The 17,758-nt window shown below is 40.5% G+C and overlaps 1 protein-coding gene across 3 annotated transcripts in view; it reads left to right on the forward strand.

The window, feature by feature from the left end:
• ttn.2 (titin, tandem duplicate 2) overlaps positions 1-17,758 on the forward strand; it is a 180,210-nt gene that overhangs the window by 116,050 nt on the left and 46,402 nt on the right. For all 3 annotated transcript variants that reach the window (XM_037539621.1, XM_017710611.2, XM_017710612.2), the window contains 32 exons: positions 217-498; positions 589-891; positions 1,040-1,345; positions 1,453-1,734; positions 1,843-2,142; positions 2,243-2,545; positions 2,637-2,945; positions 3,593-3,874; positions 4,479-4,778; positions 4,869-5,162; positions 5,262-8,216; positions 8,323-8,658; positions 8,843-9,127; positions 9,247-9,546; positions 9,643-9,945; positions 10,056-10,331; positions 10,421-10,720; positions 10,865-11,167; positions 11,253-11,552; positions 11,644-11,931; positions 12,510-12,812; positions 12,944-13,246; positions 13,334-13,639; positions 13,740-14,027; positions 14,136-14,426; positions 14,536-14,823; positions 14,989-15,576; positions 15,833-15,937; positions 16,029-16,226; positions 16,332-16,628; positions 16,723-17,310; positions 17,393-17,695. In XM_037539621.1, the coding sequence (XP_037395518.1) occupies positions 217-498; positions 589-891; positions 1,040-1,345; positions 1,453-1,734; positions 1,843-2,142; positions 2,243-2,545; positions 2,637-2,945; positions 3,593-3,874; positions 4,479-4,778; positions 4,869-5,162; positions 5,262-8,216; positions 8,323-8,658; positions 8,843-9,127; positions 9,247-9,546; positions 9,643-9,945; positions 10,056-10,331; positions 10,421-10,720; positions 10,865-11,167; positions 11,253-11,552; positions 11,644-11,931; positions 12,510-12,812; positions 12,944-13,246; positions 13,334-13,639; positions 13,740-14,027; positions 14,136-14,426; positions 14,536-14,823; positions 14,989-15,576; positions 15,833-15,937; positions 16,029-16,226; positions 16,332-16,628; positions 16,723-17,310; positions 17,393-17,695 (12,465 nt within the window). The remainder of the gene's footprint in view (positions 1-216; positions 499-588; positions 892-1,039; positions 1,346-1,452; positions 1,735-1,842; positions 2,143-2,242; positions 2,546-2,636; positions 2,946-3,592; positions 3,875-4,478; positions 4,779-4,868; positions 5,163-5,261; positions 8,217-8,322; positions 8,659-8,842; positions 9,128-9,246; positions 9,547-9,642; positions 9,946-10,055; positions 10,332-10,420; positions 10,721-10,864; positions 11,168-11,252; positions 11,553-11,643; positions 11,932-12,509; positions 12,813-12,943; positions 13,247-13,333; positions 13,640-13,739; positions 14,028-14,135; positions 14,427-14,535; positions 14,824-14,988; positions 15,577-15,832; positions 15,938-16,028; positions 16,227-16,331; positions 16,629-16,722; positions 17,311-17,392; positions 17,696-17,758) is intronic.

The following is a 17,758-nucleotide window of genomic DNA, read 5'->3' on the forward strand; positions in this document are numbered from 1 at the left end:
GAAATTTAATTGTTTATACCATGTTATAAAAAATGTTAGTAACCAACGTCTCAACAACAGTTTCCTAAAAACTTTAGGGCAGTTTTATTTGTCAACAATAAAGTATGTGCCTTATTCTACCTTAATTCCATATTTGAGATCTCCATTTAAATGATTAAATGATGCCCATTCTTACAAAGAAATTAAATTACATGCTTCTGTTAAATTCAATTCTAGTTCCTCCTGAAGTGGACCTGGATGCAACTGTGAAGGAGAAGATTGTTGTTCATGCTGGTGGTGTAATTCGCATCATTGCCTATGTATCTGGAAAACCTGCACCAGAGATTACGTGGAACAGAGATGATGGTGATTTGCCTAAGGAGGCTGTCATTGAGACTACTGCAATCAGCTCATCTCTGGTCATCAAGAGATGTAGAAGACATCATCAAGGCATTTACACCCTGACTGCCAAGAATGAAGGAGGAGAACGAAGGAAGGCAATAATTGTGGAGGTGCTGGGTGAGTGCCATTCATGTTCAAATATGAACGCTATTGTCTCAGTAACACTACAAACAAATGTCTAAATGTGGGGTTTATTTTCTTTTGAAGATGTTCCTGGCCCTGTGGGTCAGCCCTTCTCTGGTATAAATCTTACCAATGACTCTTGCAAGCTGACCTGGTATTCACCTGAAGATGATGGTGGCTCAGCCATAACTAACTACATCATTGAGAAGAGAGAGTCGGACCGTAGAGGTTGGACTTCAGTGACATACACTGTCACCAGACATAACGCTGTTGTTCAGGGTCTTATTGATGGCAAGGCTTACTTCTTCAGAATTGCTGCTGAAAATATAATTGGAAGAGGTCCATTTAGTGAGACAACATCTGAAGTTCTCATTAAGGATCCAGTTTGTAAGTTTCATTTAATGTCTTATTTTTTAATGGAAAATAGAATATAATTATTTATTTATATCATAAGAATTACATGTATAAGGATTAAAGTTATAACAATGCATACATGTTTCTATACTAATGTGATTTTTTTCAAATTTGTTTACAGCTGTTCCTGAGCGTCCAGAGGATCTAGAGGTAACAGCTGTCAAGAAAGATTCGATCAGTGTGGCGTGGAGACCACCAAAGTACGACGGTGGTGCAGAAGTGACAAGTTACGTTCTTGAAGTTCGTCAGATTGGAAAGGACAACTTTGTCCGCATAGCAACTGATGATAAGCTGATGGATCGTAAATTTACTCACGAAGGTCTGAAAGAGGGTTTAACTTATGAATTCCGTGTCAGTGCTGTGAATCAAATTGGCCAAGGCAAGCCTTCCTTCAGCACCAAACCAATTACATGCAGGGAGGAGCTTGGTAAGATACTGCATAATAATGCCAAAACATTACAGTTGTATAATACATTATTTAGATTTTTTATTTCCATATATGAAGTGGTATAAATATACTTTTATCAATTCTAGAACCACCTACTCTTGATCTGGAGTTCCGTGACACACTCTTGGTTCGTGTTGGGAAGCCCTGCATTCTCCAAGGTCGCTACACAGGGAAACCAACCCCAAATATAAAATGGTTTAAAAATGATGAGGAGGTTCAGGGAAATGAGGAGATTGTACTCACCAGCACCAAGAAGACTTTGTGTTTGACAATTGAGAAGGCTAAGCGTGATCACAGTGGCAAGTATACTGTGGTTGTGGAGAACTCGACAGGCACACGGAAGGGCATCTGCACTGTTACTGTTGTTGGTGCGTTTTGGATCTTTTCTCTTTTAAGGAAGTTATATTTGACAACATTTTTATCTGTTTTTGCTGAAATGTATTAAATACATGTCATATATAATCTATTATTTTCAGATCGTCCACAACCTCCAGAGGGCCCCGTTGTCTTTGATGAAATCTACAGGAATTACATGGTCATTTCTTGGAAACCTCCATTGGATGATGGTGGATGTGCTGTCTCTAATTACATTGTTGAAAAGAGAGACACTAACAGGGATCTCTGGATGCCTGTCATTGCATCCTGCACTAGAACAACATGCAGAGTTCCGAAACTGATTGAGGGCAGAGAGTACATTATTCGAATCTGTGCTCAGAACATCCATGGCATTAGTGACCCTTTGCTGTCTGCAGAGACAAAAGCAAGAGATGTCTTCAGTAAGTAACAGTTTCTGAAAAACTTTTCTTCATTAACACTTTAGCATTACTTAATTACTACTAAGTTCACTGACATTTCCCACTGCCCTGTCCACAACAGAGGTGCCACATGCTCCAAAAGCTCCAGTGGTGAAAGAAGTCTACAATTACACAGCTCTGCTTTCCTGGGAACCACCAGCTGATGGTGGAAAACCAATCACACACTATATAGTTGAGAAGAGAGAAACCATGACCAATAGATGGACGCCTGTCGAACGCATTCCCGCTAAAACAGAATACTGGGTTCCAGATCAAGAGATTCTCAAGGGATGTGAATATGAGTTCCGTGTCATGGCTGAGAATGTGGTTGGTGTTGGAGACCCCAGTCCAGGCTCAAAGCCTGTCTATGCTAAAGATCCTATTGGTAAGCAGTCAAGTTACTTTTGTTGACTTCTACCATAGAAAATAGTGTTACAGCGATTTTTTTAAATCTATTTTTTTTCTCCCTCTCACAGTGATTCCAAGTCCACCAGTAAAACCAATGGCAATTGACTACACAAAGGACTCTGTCACTCTTTCTTGGCAGCCACCAGTGGACTGTGGCAGAGGCAAAATATTTGGCTATCTCCTTGAGTATCAGAAAGCTGGATCTGAGGAATGGCTACAGGTTAATCAGACTCCTGACTCTTGTCAGGAAACTACATTCAAAGTCATCAACCTTGAAGAAGGAGTACTGTATAGGTTCAGAGTGAAAGCTGTTAATGCAGCTGGTGAATCAGAGCCTGCAAATGTTCCAGAGCCTGTGCGGGCACAAGATAGACTTGGTAATTATGAGCAATTTACATTATTAAATTGTCAATTCAATTAATTTAACATAAATAAATCAAGTTATCAATGTGAGTATTGTGTGAATTCAAATCAAACTTATTTGTAGCGCTTTTTACAACGGATGTTGTCACAAAGCAGCTTCACAGAATTCCAGTAAAGACAAAGTTTTAGCATGAATGCAAAAACCCCCCAGTGGGCAAGCCAGGGGCGCCAATGGCAACGAGAAACTCCCTCAGTGCTGAGGAAGAAACCCTGGGAGGATTTCCAGGGGGGGACCCATCCTCCTCTGGTCAAACTACCTACAAGTGATTATACTACTAATATTAATAGCAGTAGTATTAGTAGTAGTAATAGTTAGGAGTCTATGAAAACATCAGTGTAGGGTGGGCAGCTAGTCCAAGGTAGGTGGCGGTAGCTGGGGCGTGGGCAGCTGGTCTAAAGTGGGTAACAGGAGGGCTCGACAGTTAGTCAGCCGGCCGGACATGTGGGCAGTTGTATACTTGGGAAAAAAGCAGGGAGAGGGAATTAGTTTTATTCTGTCTGTCTGTTTGTATGTAAAACAGGGAATGTAAACATTTACAGAGTGACGCTAATGACTGGCAGATCTGAATTCTAATCCCATATATGTTTTCATTATCTGAAGAACCCCCAGAGCTGCTGCTGGATATGGGCATGCCTCGTGAGATTAAAGCAATGGCTGGAACCCACATTAAAATTGCTGCTGGAATCAAGGGTATACCTTTCCCCAAAATCACATGGAAAAAGAATGATGCAGAGCTACCTCCAAGAGTAGAAATGGAAACCTCCGCAGTAAGAACCAAGCTTGAGATGCGTTATTGTAACCGTGGAGATTGTGGAGACTACACCCTCAATGCTGAAAATCCAGCTGGATCGAAGACAGCAACATGCACTGTGCTTGTTCTAGGTAGGCTTGTCCAAAATTTCATTTAACATGTGAAAAATTGCTCTTTTATTTTCAGATTTCATCTATGTCTCTCACAACATATTTGCAGATTTTTAGAATTTTTTGTATGCACAGTAAATCTATATATTTCTATTCTATATTTCACTTTTCAAAGAAATGTGATGGGCATTGTAAATGATCGAATGATCCCTAAGACACCCAAAATAGATACGCTGTGTTAACATAAAAGTTTGGCAAATTATTATTCTCACATATACTTTAATATTTTGGAGATGACAGGATAGGAATCAAACACATGGCAACATTAAGCTGTCATGTTGCTTTTAACAGTTGCAAGTGTCAAATTGGTGACAAAAAATTTGTACTTACTTTTTGTTTTCTTTTTCTATTTGTTTTCAATTCCGTAGCTTCAAAGATTTCACTTTACCAAAAATGCATATATATATATATATATATATATATATATATATATATATATATATATATATATGGAAACCTGTTTGCCAGAGAGAACGAGTGTTATATAAAAATATTCTTGACATCTTAGTCTGAATGTTACCTTTTTTCTGCGTTATAAACATAGCAACCTTTTGTGCTCTTCTAGACAAACCTGGGCCTATTCAGCATCTGAGGGTATCTGATGTTAGAAGTGACTCAGCACAGCTTTCCTGGAAAGATCCAGAAGATAGCGGTGGTGTACGTATCACTAACTTTGTGGTAGAGAAGAAGGATACTGCTGCCACGCAGTGGGTGCCTGTCTGTTCAACATCTAAAAAGCGAAGTCTGATGGCCAAGCACTTGATAGAAGGCACAGCATACATGTTCCGTGTCGCTGCTGAAAATCAATTTGGCAGAAGTGAATATGTTGAGACAACCAAACCAGTTAAGGCAATGAACCCACTGTGTAAGTATAAACATACTGAGAATTAGTGATAGTTTTGTCATGAGTTAAGGTAAGCTGGAGGTAAAAGTGCAAAAATGAATTGTCTTACAGTTCCACCTGGTCCACCAAAGGACCTGCATCATGTAGATGTTGACAAAACAGAGGTGTGGCTCCAGTGGAACTGGCCTGATCGCACAGGAGGAAGTGACATCACTGGCTTTTTGGTTGAGTACCAAGAGGAGGGTGAGAGAGACTGGATTGTCTTCAAGACTGTTAGCATTCCTGAATGCCATGTGACTGGGCTAGAGGAGGGCAAAACCTACAGATTCCGCGTTAAGACAGAGAATGCAGTTGGTCTTAGCCGGCCAGATACCACTGTGCCAGTCCTCTGCCAAGAGAAACTTGGTAAATTCAATTGTGTAATTTCCAGTAATTTATTAGTAGTAATTAAAGATATATATATCTTATACTTCTAAAATCTATACTGTTTTTCTCTTTTTGCAGTTCCCCCAATTGTTGAAGTTGATGCGAAACTGATTGAAGGAATTATCGTGAAGGCAGGTAGCACGATCAGACTGCCTGCAATCATGAGGGGCATTCCAGTTCCCACTGCCAAGTGGGTCATTGATGGAGAAGAAATTAGAAGTCAAGGAAATACCAAGATTGACACAGACAGTTTTTCAACTGTGTTGAACATCGCAGAGTGCACAAGAAATCACACTGGAATTTATATTCTCACAGTATCTAACCCTGCAGGAAGTAAGACTGTTTCTATGAATGTCACAGTACTTGATGTCCCAGCTGCACCAATAGGCCCTGTTAACATCCTTGAGGTAACTCCAGATTCTATGGTCATTGACTGGCGTCCTCCCAAAGACGATGGTGGAAGTCCTGTCATGAATTATATTGTTGAAAAGAGAGAGTCTAACAAGGAAACCTGGGGCGGTGTTAGTTCTGGCAGTACTGCTACAAGGCTTAAAATTTCTCGTTTACAGAGTGGAGTTGAATATGTTGTGAGAATCCGTGCAGAGAACAAGATGGGAGTTGGTGCGCCTCTCGAAAGTGCACCAACTGTGGCAAAGCACCAGTTTGAAGCCCCTGGGCATCCTGGAAAACCTGTTGCATCTGATATTGCTGAGGATGCACTTACTCTTGGTTGGACAATGCCATTGTATGATGGTGGTAGTCCTATAAGTGGTTACATTATTGAGCGTAGACATAAGGGAGGCAAATGGATTCGAGTGAATAAGACACCTTGCAAGGAACTCAGATTTAGAGTGCTTGGACTTTTTGAGGGTAATGACTATGAATTTAGGGTATTTGCTGAAAATACTGCTGGCTTTAGTGGACCTTCACCTATCTCAGATCCAGCCAAACCTTGCAGACCAATCACAGTTCCTGGACCTCCAGTCAACCCTAAAGTTAAGGACTATAGCTGTACCTATGCAGATTTAGTCTGGATAAAGCCTACAAGAGATGGAGGTAGTCCAATCTTGGGATACGTTGTTGAATGTCAGAAAGCTGGAGGTGAATGGGAGAAAGTCAACAAAGATGACTTAGTTGCACAGTGTGCTTATAGAGTCAAGGGACTGACTGAGGGCACAGAATATAGATTCCGTATTAGAGCTGTCAACATGATTGGAGATGGCGAGACAAGAGAAATCCCAGAGTCGGTTATTGCTAAAGATATTCTTATCCCCCCAGAAATAGAGATGGATATCACATGCCGTACACATGTGACAGTCCGTGTAGGACATAATATTAATATTACTGGATATGTGAAAGCAAGACCTGATCCTGTGATTACTTGGACAAAAGGAGAGACAGTCTTAGAAAAAGACAAACGTACCACTCTAACAAATAATTTCCCTGCAGTGAGTATGCGCATCAAGGAAGCAACCAGGGCGGATCACGGAGTTTATGTTCTTAAAGCTGTGAATGACAGTGGTGAAGCCTCAGCCAACATCACCGTAAATGTACTGGATAGACCTGGACACTGCAGGAATCTTGTGCTGACATATGTGACCAAAAATGCTTGCATGGTGAACTGGGATACTCCTGAGGACAACGGAGGCACTGAGATTACAAATTATATTGTTGAGTGTCGTGAGCCAAGCATTAGAGCATGGTCAATGATCTCTTCTGACTGCACAAACCGCAAAGTGAAGGCAAAACTCCTAGAGAATCATGAATATTTGTTCCGTGTATCTGCAGAGAATAAGTGTGGTCCTGGACCAGCAATAGAAACCAAGACTCCTATACTTGCAATAGATCCACTTCAGAAGCCTGGTGAACCAGAGAACTTTCACGTAGCTGATATTGGAAAGAACTTTGTTTTCTTGAGGTGGAGAAGGCCAGATTATGATGGTGGCAGCCCTAACCTAGGATACATTCTGGAAAGGAAAGCCAAGGCTGCTGAAGAATGGGAACGCTTACATGATAAAATACTTAAAGACACATTCTTTATGGTAGACAAATGCACTGAGAACCAAACATATCAGTTTAGAGTTCAGTCAACAAATGATGGAGGTACGAGCAACTGGGTGACGACATCCGAAATTCTTGTCAAAGAAGAAATTCAAAAACCAGTCATTGACCTCAAATTTGTTGGTACTATAGTGGTTAAAGCTGGTGAATCAGTCAGACTTGAGGCAGCACTTAGAGGAAAGCCACAACCTGAGGTCAAATGGGTGAAGGACAAAGCTACAGGAGATAACCCAAGAATCAGCATCGACACCGGGGCAGATTACTCCAAGTTCCTCATGACCAAAGCTAAACGTTCGGACACTGGAAAATATGTAATAACTGCCACAAACTCAGCTGGTAGTTTTACTGCATATGCAAATATAAGTGTTCTGGACATACCAGGACCTGTAAGAGATGTCAAGGTTTCAGGCATGTCCAATGACAAATGTAGAGTTGTGTGGGATCCTCCAGAGGATGATGGTGGTTGTGAGGTTGACAGCTATATTCTAGAAAAATGTGAGACTAGACGAATGGTTTGGTCAACTTACTCTGATTCAGTGGTCACTAACTACTGTAACGTTAGCCACCTTGTGGAAGGTAATGAGTACATATTTAGGGTAAGGGCAGAAAACAAGATGGGAACAGGTCCTCCAATGGAGAGCAAGCCTGTTACTGCCAAGACACAGTTCAGCAGACCTGGTCCACCTGATCCCCCAGAGGTCACCAAAATTGGCAAGGAAGAGATGACTGTTATTTGGGCCCCTCCTGAAAATGATGGTGGAAAATCCATTACTGGCTACATTCTGGAAAGAAAGGAGAAGCGTGCTGTACGATGGGTTGCAGTTACAAAGAGCCCTATCTCTGAGAGACGTATGAAAGTAACCAATTTGATTCCCAACCATGAATATCAGTATCGTGTTAAGGCTGAAAATGAAGTTGGGTTGGGAGAACCAAGCAAACCCTCAAGACCTGTTGCTGCTAAAGATCCAATTGGTATGTATTTCTAACTTTTTTTCTTTAAGATCTTAATGTGTACATGACTCCTGCATCTTTCTTTATGATATGAATGCTAAAATGGTTGCATTTATGAATATTTCAGAGCCCCCTGGTCCTCCTGGAAGCCTGAAAGTGGTTGACAGCACAAAAACTTCAGTTACACTTGGCTGGGCCAGGCCAGTGTATGATGGTGGTGCCCCAATCATAGGATATTTGGTTGAGATGAGGGATAAGATTGAAATGGAAGGTGAACAGGAGAGAGATCCAGAGGAAGGCTGGTCAAAATGTAACACTAGTGGACAGCTTGTTCTCACTGAATTTACAATGCTCAATTTGGATGAGAGGAAGCAATATGAATTCCGTGTCTCTGCACAAAATCAAGTGGGCATGGGCCGTCCGGCAAGACTTAAAGATGCTGTGTCACCAAAAGATATTCATGGTACAGTGTTTCCTCAAATTCTTAAATGTGTGTGGTTAGTTTTAAATAGTGCACAAAGCACTTTTAGATAGACAAAGCACTTCTTGTAAGTCACTCTGGATAACTGCGTCTGCTAAATGCAGTAAATGTAAATGTAGTGCACTGTATCAAAAGCCAGATATTTAAATATATATTTTTATTACAGAGCTACCTGAAATTGATCTGGATGCCAGTTTGAGGAAGGGATTCAGTGTAAGAGCAGGTTGCCCCATAAGGCTGTTTGCTACAATTAGAGGAAGACCAGCACCAAAAGTGACCTGGAAACGCATGGGGGTTGACAATGTGGTCAGGAGAGGTCATGTGGATCAGATTGATACAATGACCTTCCTTGTGATCCCTGAGAGCACACGTGAAGACTCTGGAAAATATTCTCTGACACTCTCAAACCCCTCAGGAGAGAAAGCTATATTTGTTCGTGTAAAGGTCTTAGGTATGTTGACAAACAGTTAATGTTTAATAATAAAATATATGTTAATAGTAATCTGTCATTTTTTCTCAACACCTTTAGCATTTGATTTGTTGCAGTAACAAATATGTAATGTTTAATAGATACTCCTGGGCCTGTTGGTGGACTGGAGGCAACTGATGTCACAAAGACATCTTGCCAGCTCTCTTGGTTACCTCCAGAAAATGATGGTGGCAGTCCAATCCTAAATTACATTGTTGAAAAGCGTGAAGTAGATAGGAAGACATGGACAAATTGCACTAACGACTTAAAGAAGACAAGCTTCAAAATCACAAACCTGGCGCCTGGAACTGAATACTACTTCAGGGTCATTGCAGTAAACAAGTACGGTATTGGGGTACCAAAGGACTCTCCAAAATCCTACTTGGCCACAGATCCAATGAGTAAGTGACTGTATACTTCACACTGTTTCATGAACATTATTTTTTGTTATATACTGAATACAAGTTGATGACCTTCCATTCATTTCTGCCCTAAAGGTGAACCAGATCCTCCAAAGAAGATGGACGTCTTGGAAATTTCAAAAAACAGTGCAACACTTGGCTGGGTGAAGCCTCTGCGAGATGGCGGAGCTAAGATAAATGGTTATATTGTTGATTATCAGGAGGCTGGCCAACCTGAAGATAAATGGACACCTTACTCAGTTGTAAAAGACTTGAGCATTGTTGTTGTTGGTCTGAAAGAAAACACAAAGTATAGATTCAGGGTTGCTGCCAGAAACTCTGTTGGATGCAGTCTGCCAAGAGAGGCTGAAGGAATCTTTGAAGTGAAAGAACAGCTAAGTATGTATTAAAGAATGTCATGTAGCTAAATTTCCTGTTTAACAGTTTTACAATTTCATTTCATGTTTCACACTCCAAATCATACTCTTTTTTTTATTCAAATTTTTCAGTGGCACCAAAGATTATCATGCCTGATGTGGTCTCTGCAAGGGCAGGAACAAAGTTCAAAGTTGAAGCACTGGTGTATGGCAAGCCTATTCCGGTCACTACATGGAAGAAAGGAAGTGATGACCTGGTTACATCTGATCGTCTGTTTGTACAAAAGACGTTATCCTCGTCTACACTCCTTATTAAAGATGTAACGAGGAAAGACAGTGGTTATTACAGCCTAACAGCTGAGAACAACATTTCTAAGGTCAACCAAATCCTTAGAATCATAATTTTAGGTAAGTAAACCTGTAAGGTCAAAAGTGCACATTCAGAAATCCTCCTAAAAAATGCACTGTGACAACTGAAATGTCAATATTTCCCCCAGACATCCCTGGTCCTCCGGAAGGTCCCCTTGAAATTCTTGAGGTGGACATAGATGCCTGTACCCTTGCATGGAACTCTCCATCAGAAGACGGAGGTAGCAACATCACTAACTACATTGTTGAGAAATGTGATGTAACCAGAGGTGACTGGGTTCCTGCTGTGTCCTCTTGCACCAAGACCAGTTGTCGTGTTGTAAAGCTCACCCCTGGCAAAGAGTATGGCTTCCGAGTGCGTGCAGAGAATCGCTTTGGAGTTTCAGAGCCAATCTACTCTCAAAAAATGATTGCCAGATATCCATTTGGTAGGTGTGGTTGACCACTATGTATGTTTGTATGTATATATATATATATATATATATATATATATATATATATATATATATATCTTAGGTATTATTGGAGTACAGTTTAACAAAAATCTGACAAAAATGTAACTCTTGTTACAGATCCACCCAGTGAACCAAGGAATTGCTGTGTTAACAAAATCAACAAGGAATTTGTTGTTTTGTCCTGGGAAAGTCCGACCAATGATGGTGGTAGCCCTATTATAGGATACTCCATTGAGCGCAAAGAGAGAAATAGCATTCTGTGGGTCAAGGCAAATGAGGCCCTTGTTCGTGCAACTGAATACTCCTGCTATGGCCTCATTGATGGTCTGGAATATACATTCAGAGTGTCTGCTGTGAACAAAGCGGGACAGGGCAAACCAAGCAAACCAACAGAGATCATTACAGCAAGGGCCCCAGTTGGTATGTATAGTATAGGGAATGTGGATATGTTACTAACGTTCCTTAACGTTATCTGACAATGTCATTTTTTTCAAATTTTTATTAGATCCACCTGGAAAACCCGAGGTCCTCGACGTAACAAGGAATTCTGTGTCTCTTGTCTGGAACCGTCCAAAACAAGATGGTGGTAGCAAACTCATTGGTTATTTTGTTGAGTCTTTGAAGCTTCCTGGTGACAAATGGGTTCGTGCCAACGCGAGTAGTCAAAATGTGCCAAAAGAAGAGTACATTGTCCCTGGACTTGAAGAGGGAGCCCAATACAAGTTCAGAATCATTGCAAAGACAGCAATTACTGTCAGCCTGCCTTCAGAAGAGTCTGATGTCATAACAGTGATTGCAGAGCATGGTATTTTTCCACTCAAAATTTTACATTTCATAAATTTCAGATGCTTTAAACATAACAGCTTATAATATCTATTTTTTTCCACACATTTTAGTTCCACCAAGAGTTGAGATTAGTCTTGAAATGAAGAGCCTTATTATAGTCAAAGCTGGAACAAATGTCTGCCTTGATGCTGAGGTTTATGGCAAACCGCCACCAAAAGTGACATGGAGGAGAGATGGTGTGCCACTGAAACTTGTTGAAGGCATGAAGATGTCACAGAAAAGACACCTCTTCCTCTTAGAATTGTTCTCTGTGACAAGGAAGGAGTCTGGAGAGTACACAATTGTTGCTGAGAACCCAAGTGGCACTAAGTCTGGCAACATTAAGCTGAAAGTATTAGGTAAGTTTTTTAGCAATGCTGACAGTGTCATTAATAATTTAATAACACCCTTTTTCCACTAGCATATTGGAGTTATTTTACAACCATGCTAGCTAACATTAGTGTAGGTCTTACTTCAGTTGTCGAACAAGACCTTTCTTCATTAAAGACAAGGTCCTTGAACAAGATGGCTAAAGCAGCATTCACTGTCATTATTATTTCTCTTAATAAGTGCACCTTCTAAATATGCAAATGTTCTTACTGGAAAAATATGTTGAACTTTGTAAAGACTATTGAAAAGGACATTAATACATCACATAAAATATATATAGGAGTGTGCAGTAAGCACTTAAAACCTGACTTGTAGCACTATCACAGGAGAAGAGTAACCATATTAAAACACATGTTGCCATGGTTAAAATTTTTTTTTGGCACGATTGCCACTTTAACTAAGGTTTTCACATCTATCAGCTCTAATCACAAATTCTTTCTGAATTATCAAAGGACACAAAGCAAAAGCTTTAATTTCTGTGAATTTTAAATAGCTATATTGTGAATTGTTATTGACAGCTTCGAAAAAAAAAATCTTGTTTCCACAGACAAACCTGGACCCCCAGCATCGGTTAAGATCAGCCACGTTTTTGCTGACCGGGTTAAACTGAGATGGGAGCCACCCCTTTCAGATGGTGGTGCTGAAATAACCAACTACATTATTGACAAACGCGAGACAAGCAGAGCTAACTGGGCTCAGGTAACATCCAATATTAGTGGCCACATCACGGACTGCTCAGTGGAGAAACTAATTGAGGGCCATGAATATGAGTTCCGCATCAGTGCTGAGAACAAATATGGTGTTGGTGACCCAATTGTCACTAACTCTGTGATTGCCAAGAATCCGTTTGGTAAGTATTTATTTTTCCTACTTTTATTTACATTTATTCTAAATGCATAATTCATTAACTAAAAATATTACAATTATTTTAAGATTCATAAATCGCCAATGTCGTAATTACAATCTATTTCACACATACAGATGTTCCTGGACCGTGTGACCCTCCAGTTATTACCAATATCACCAAAGACCATATGACTGTAAGCTGGAAGGCTCCTGCTAATGATGGCAAGGCCCCGATCCTTGGATACATGGTTGAGAAGCGTGAAGTTCAGGAAGTCAACTGGTCCAAAATAAATAGAAGACCTGTCATTGATAGAACCATCAAAGCTGGAGGTCTCACTGAGGGTTCAGAATATGAGTTCAGAGTTATTGCTCTCAACAAGGCTGGTCTTGGTAAACCAAGTGATGCCTCTCAAGCTGCACTTGCAGCGGACCCATTGTGTGAGTAAAGTTCCCAATATATATTCCAGTTTTGTCCACCATTTTATTAGCTTTGAGACACGTGTTTATCTTTTCTTTTTACTGCAGATCCTCCTGGCCCACCTGCTTTCCCCAAAGTTGTTGACTCTACACATAGCTCAATCAGTCTATCCTGGACAAAGCCTGCTTATGATGGTGGCTGTGAAATATTAGGCTACTTAGTAGAGGTAAAGAGAGCAGATTCAGAGGAGTGGTTGAAGTGTAATATACCAAAGAATCTCCAGGCGACAAAGTTCCTTGTCAGTGGTCTTATAGACAACACAGAGTATCAATTACGTGTGACTGCTGTGAACAGGATTGGCTATAGTGAGCCAAGTGAAGTTCCTGGGAACCATCTGGCACAAGACATTTTAAGTATGTGCATCCTCAAGCTGTGTTTCTACATGTACATGAGTTTCTACAACTACCTGACTCACAATTTTCTAACGGCTTTTTTATTTTTATTTTCTGTTAGTTTCTCCTGAGGCTGAACTTGATGCAGATCTTAGGAAAGCACTGGTATTGCGTGCTGGAGTCACAATGAGAATCTATGTGCCCATCAGAGGTCGTCCTGCACCAAAAGTAACCTGGAGCAAGGTCAATGCCAACTTGAAGGAGAGGCAAGGTCTTAACATCACCACAACTGAATGGGATACATATGTATACTGTGAGGACATCAACAGATATGATGCTGGAAAATATGTACTAACCCTTGAGAACAGCAGTGGAACGAAGTCTTACACTATTGTTGTCAAGGTCTTAGGTAAAATGTCTTTTTTTGTTTTTTTATTATTATGACCCAAAAATTGCCCTTTAAAGCTATAATATTCTATCTATAGTAGTTTTAACATATTTATGTCACTCTATGTAGACACACCTGGACCACCACTCAATCTAATTGTCAAAGAGACGTCAAAAAATCATGCATCCATTACTTGGGATGCTCCACAAATTGATGGCGGAAGTCCAGTGAAGAGCTATGTTGTTGAAAAACGTCTGGCAGAGAGGAAGGCATGGACCTGTGTTGCTCCTGAGTGTCCCAAAACATCTTTCAGAATTCCTAATTTGGAAGCTGGAAAAGCCTACTGTTTCAGAGTCTCAGCGGAAAATGTGTACGGTATTGGTGAGGGCTGTGAGACAGCTGGACCAGTGAAAGCCTCAGGTGAGAGTTTTGTGTTTTTATGCCCAAATTGGACTTTAACAATGTTATGCGAGTTACTGTTCAAACGCCAAACTACACAAATTTACTCAAATCATCACCTGTTTTGCAGAGCAACCTGGCCCAGTTACAGACTTCAAGGCTGCACAGGTCACCAAGGATTCTTGTACTCTTTGTTGGAAGAAGCCTGTCAGTGATGGTGGAAGTCATATTGTTGCTTATGCTCTTGAGATCAGTGAAGGTGAAGACAAGTGGAAGCAGCTCATGAAGTCCAAGCTCTTGCAATACACAGTGAAGGACTTACAGGAAGGAAAAGAATACTCCTTTAGAGTGAAAGCTTTCAATGAGTCTTCTGAAGGTCCCCCAGCTGAACTCACTGTGGTGGCTAAGGATCAAGTCGGTATGTGTCAGTAACATTTCTCTTTTAATTTATTGGCTTTAATATTAAGTACTAATTTTAACATATTTTAATGTTGAACAGTTATACTACGTTATGTTCTAGTTATTCAGTATTTTCAAAAGCCAATTACATTCAAATAACTATATTTCTCTAATGCCTTTGCAGTTCTGCCAGACTGTAACCTTAAAGGGTTGCCAGACTCTTGTTATGTGGCAAAGGAGGGAAGCACCGTTCGCCTCACAATCCCCATTACTGGCATTCCTGTTCCCACAGTCATGTGGAAGAAGAGTGGTGTCACTTTGGGAGATAGTGGAAGAATCTCTGTGGAATCTACAGCAACAAATACGACTTTGCTGATACGTGACTGTCAAAGAGGTGATGCTGAGAAATACTCTATAAATTTGAAAAACAGTGCAGGAACCAAGGAATCCACCATTGACATCAAGGTGGTTGGAAAGCCTGGAATTTGCACAGGGCCCATCACATTTGATGAAATCACAGCTGATGGAATTACTTTGGAGTGGGGCCCACCCAAAGATGACGGTGGAGCAGAAATTTCCAACTACATCATAGAAAAGAGGCATTCTACAAGTAATAAGTGGGCAACAATTGCTTCAGCCATTCAGAAGAACACCATGAGAGTCACAAGGCTCCATGATGGCACAGAATACCTATTCAGAGTGTGTGCCGAAAACAAATATGGTGTAGGAGAGTTTCTCAGATCTGATCCAGTGGTGGCCAAACATCCATTCAGTAAGTGTTCATTGATTGCCTTATTAAAAACAGTTTGGTTAAACTCTACCAGTAAACATTACCAGTTAACAGTTGTGGTTTACATTCGTTTTCTAATATTTACCAAATGTTGCCTTACTAGAATGGACATTATTACTTAATGAATAAAGTAATTTAAAGTACAGATCATGAAAAGGGAGGATAAGACCATAATAAAATAAGAATCATGCCTTTTTCAAGCATGTAGCCTTAAAAGTTTGATTTTTCTTTCCAAAAGATGCCCCAGAAGCACCAGCACCACCAGAGGTCCTGACTATTCGCCATGAGTCTGCCATTGTGTTATGGTCCGATCCAAAAGATACCGGAGGCTCTCCTATTACAGGTAAATATTTCCTTGTTCACATTTCTGATGTGTTCTGAATTTGTGAAACTGTGAAACCATGTAAATAAATCTACTTTTCTTTTGAATTCAGGATATCATGTGGAATTCAAGGATAGGAACAGTTTATTGTGGAAGCGAGCCAGCAAAACACCTCTAAGAGTGAAGGAGTGCAGAGTGACAGGCTTAGTTGAAGGTCTTGAGTATGAATTCAGAGTAATGGCGATAAATATGGCTGGACTTGGAAAGCCAAGCAAACCAACTGAAGCACTTGTTGCACTTGATCCAATTGGTAAGTCAGTGTTATTTTGCAATCAGTGATTTTATTTATTGTAAGCTTTTGCGCAATGCCACATAATGAATATTTAATGTATTATGATTTAACTTAATTCTGTAGATCCTCCTGGCAAACCTGATGTGATCAGCATTACAAGGAACAGTGTAACACTCATTTGGACTGCACCTAAGTATGATGGAGGCCACAGGCTAACTGGCTACATTGTTGAGAAACTGGAGCATCCAGGAAAGGCGTGGATGAAAGCTAACCATGTCAATATCCAGAGCTGTGCCTTCACAGTAACAGATTTAACAGAAGGGTGCATGTATGATTTCAGAATTAGAGCAAAGAATGCAGCAGGTGCTATCAGCGTTCCCTCAGAGCAAACTGACACCCTTGTCTGCAAAGATGAATACGGTAAGTTTTACCCAAAGGGTCTGAGTAATTTTTTAATAAGTAATTTATATAACATTCTAAAGCAGACTATAATTAATCTGTCTTCCTTTTGCAGAGCCACCTTCTATTACAATTGATCCTGAAATGAAGGATGGTGTCACTGTCAAGGCTGGAGAAACAATTGTGATTACTGCTTCAAGCATTCTTGGCAAGCCACCACCTACAGCTGTATGGTCTAAGGGAGGAAGAGAATTCAAGCCCTCAGATATTGTCCAGATAACAAACACTCCCACATCTTCAACTATCTCTATCAAATATGCCAGCAGAAAAAACACTGGAGAATATACAATAACTGCAAGCAATCCATTTGGTATTAAGGAAGAAAAAGTGAAAGTAAAAGTCCTTGATGTACCTGGTCCACCAGGTCCTATTGAAGCCAGCAGTGTCTCTGCTGAAAAGTGCACATTGACATGGTTACCACCAGATGAAGATGGAGGATGCGCTATTAAGTCATACATTCTTGAAAAAAGAGAAACTAGCCGCCTCCTTTGGACAAAGCTTGCAGAAAATGTAATGGATTGCCGTTATGTGGCCAGCAAATTGATCAAGGGCAATGAATACATCTTCCGTGTTTCAGCTGTGAATCAATATGGTATTGGTGATGCAAACCAGTCTGGTCCAGTCAGAATGGTTGATAGTTTCGGTAAGTTCAAGTTCGTGTGTAGCTGTGTATTTTACTGTTCTACTGTGATATATTATTACAAATGTCATTTTATTCATAACAGGACCCCCTGGGCCACCATCAAAGCCTGAAATTGATAATGTCAGCAGAAGCGCTGTAACTATTTCATGGAAGAGGCCAGTTGTGGATGGAGGAAGCGACATTAGAGGATATAGTGTTGAGAGGAAAGAGAGAAGAGGTATGAGATGGGTTAGAGCTTCAAAGAAGACCATCTCTGATCTACGTTGCAAAGTATCAGGACTCACTGAAGGAGTTGAGTATGAGTTCCGTGTAACTGCAGAGAACAAAGCTGGTTTTGGAGAACCTAGTGAGCCATCACAGCCAGTGCTCACAAAGGACATAACATGTAAGTAAATTAAATATTTCTCACATTATATCTTGTGTTTTCAAAGAATTGTCTCACTTGTAT

The sequence above is a fragment of the Pygocentrus nattereri genome, chromosome 6 (assembly GCF_015220715.1).
Source record: "Pygocentrus nattereri isolate fPygNat1 chromosome 6, fPygNat1.pri, whole genome shotgun sequence".
Lineage (NCBI taxonomy): Eukaryota > Metazoa > Chordata > Actinopteri > Characiformes > Serrasalmidae > Pygocentrus > Pygocentrus nattereri.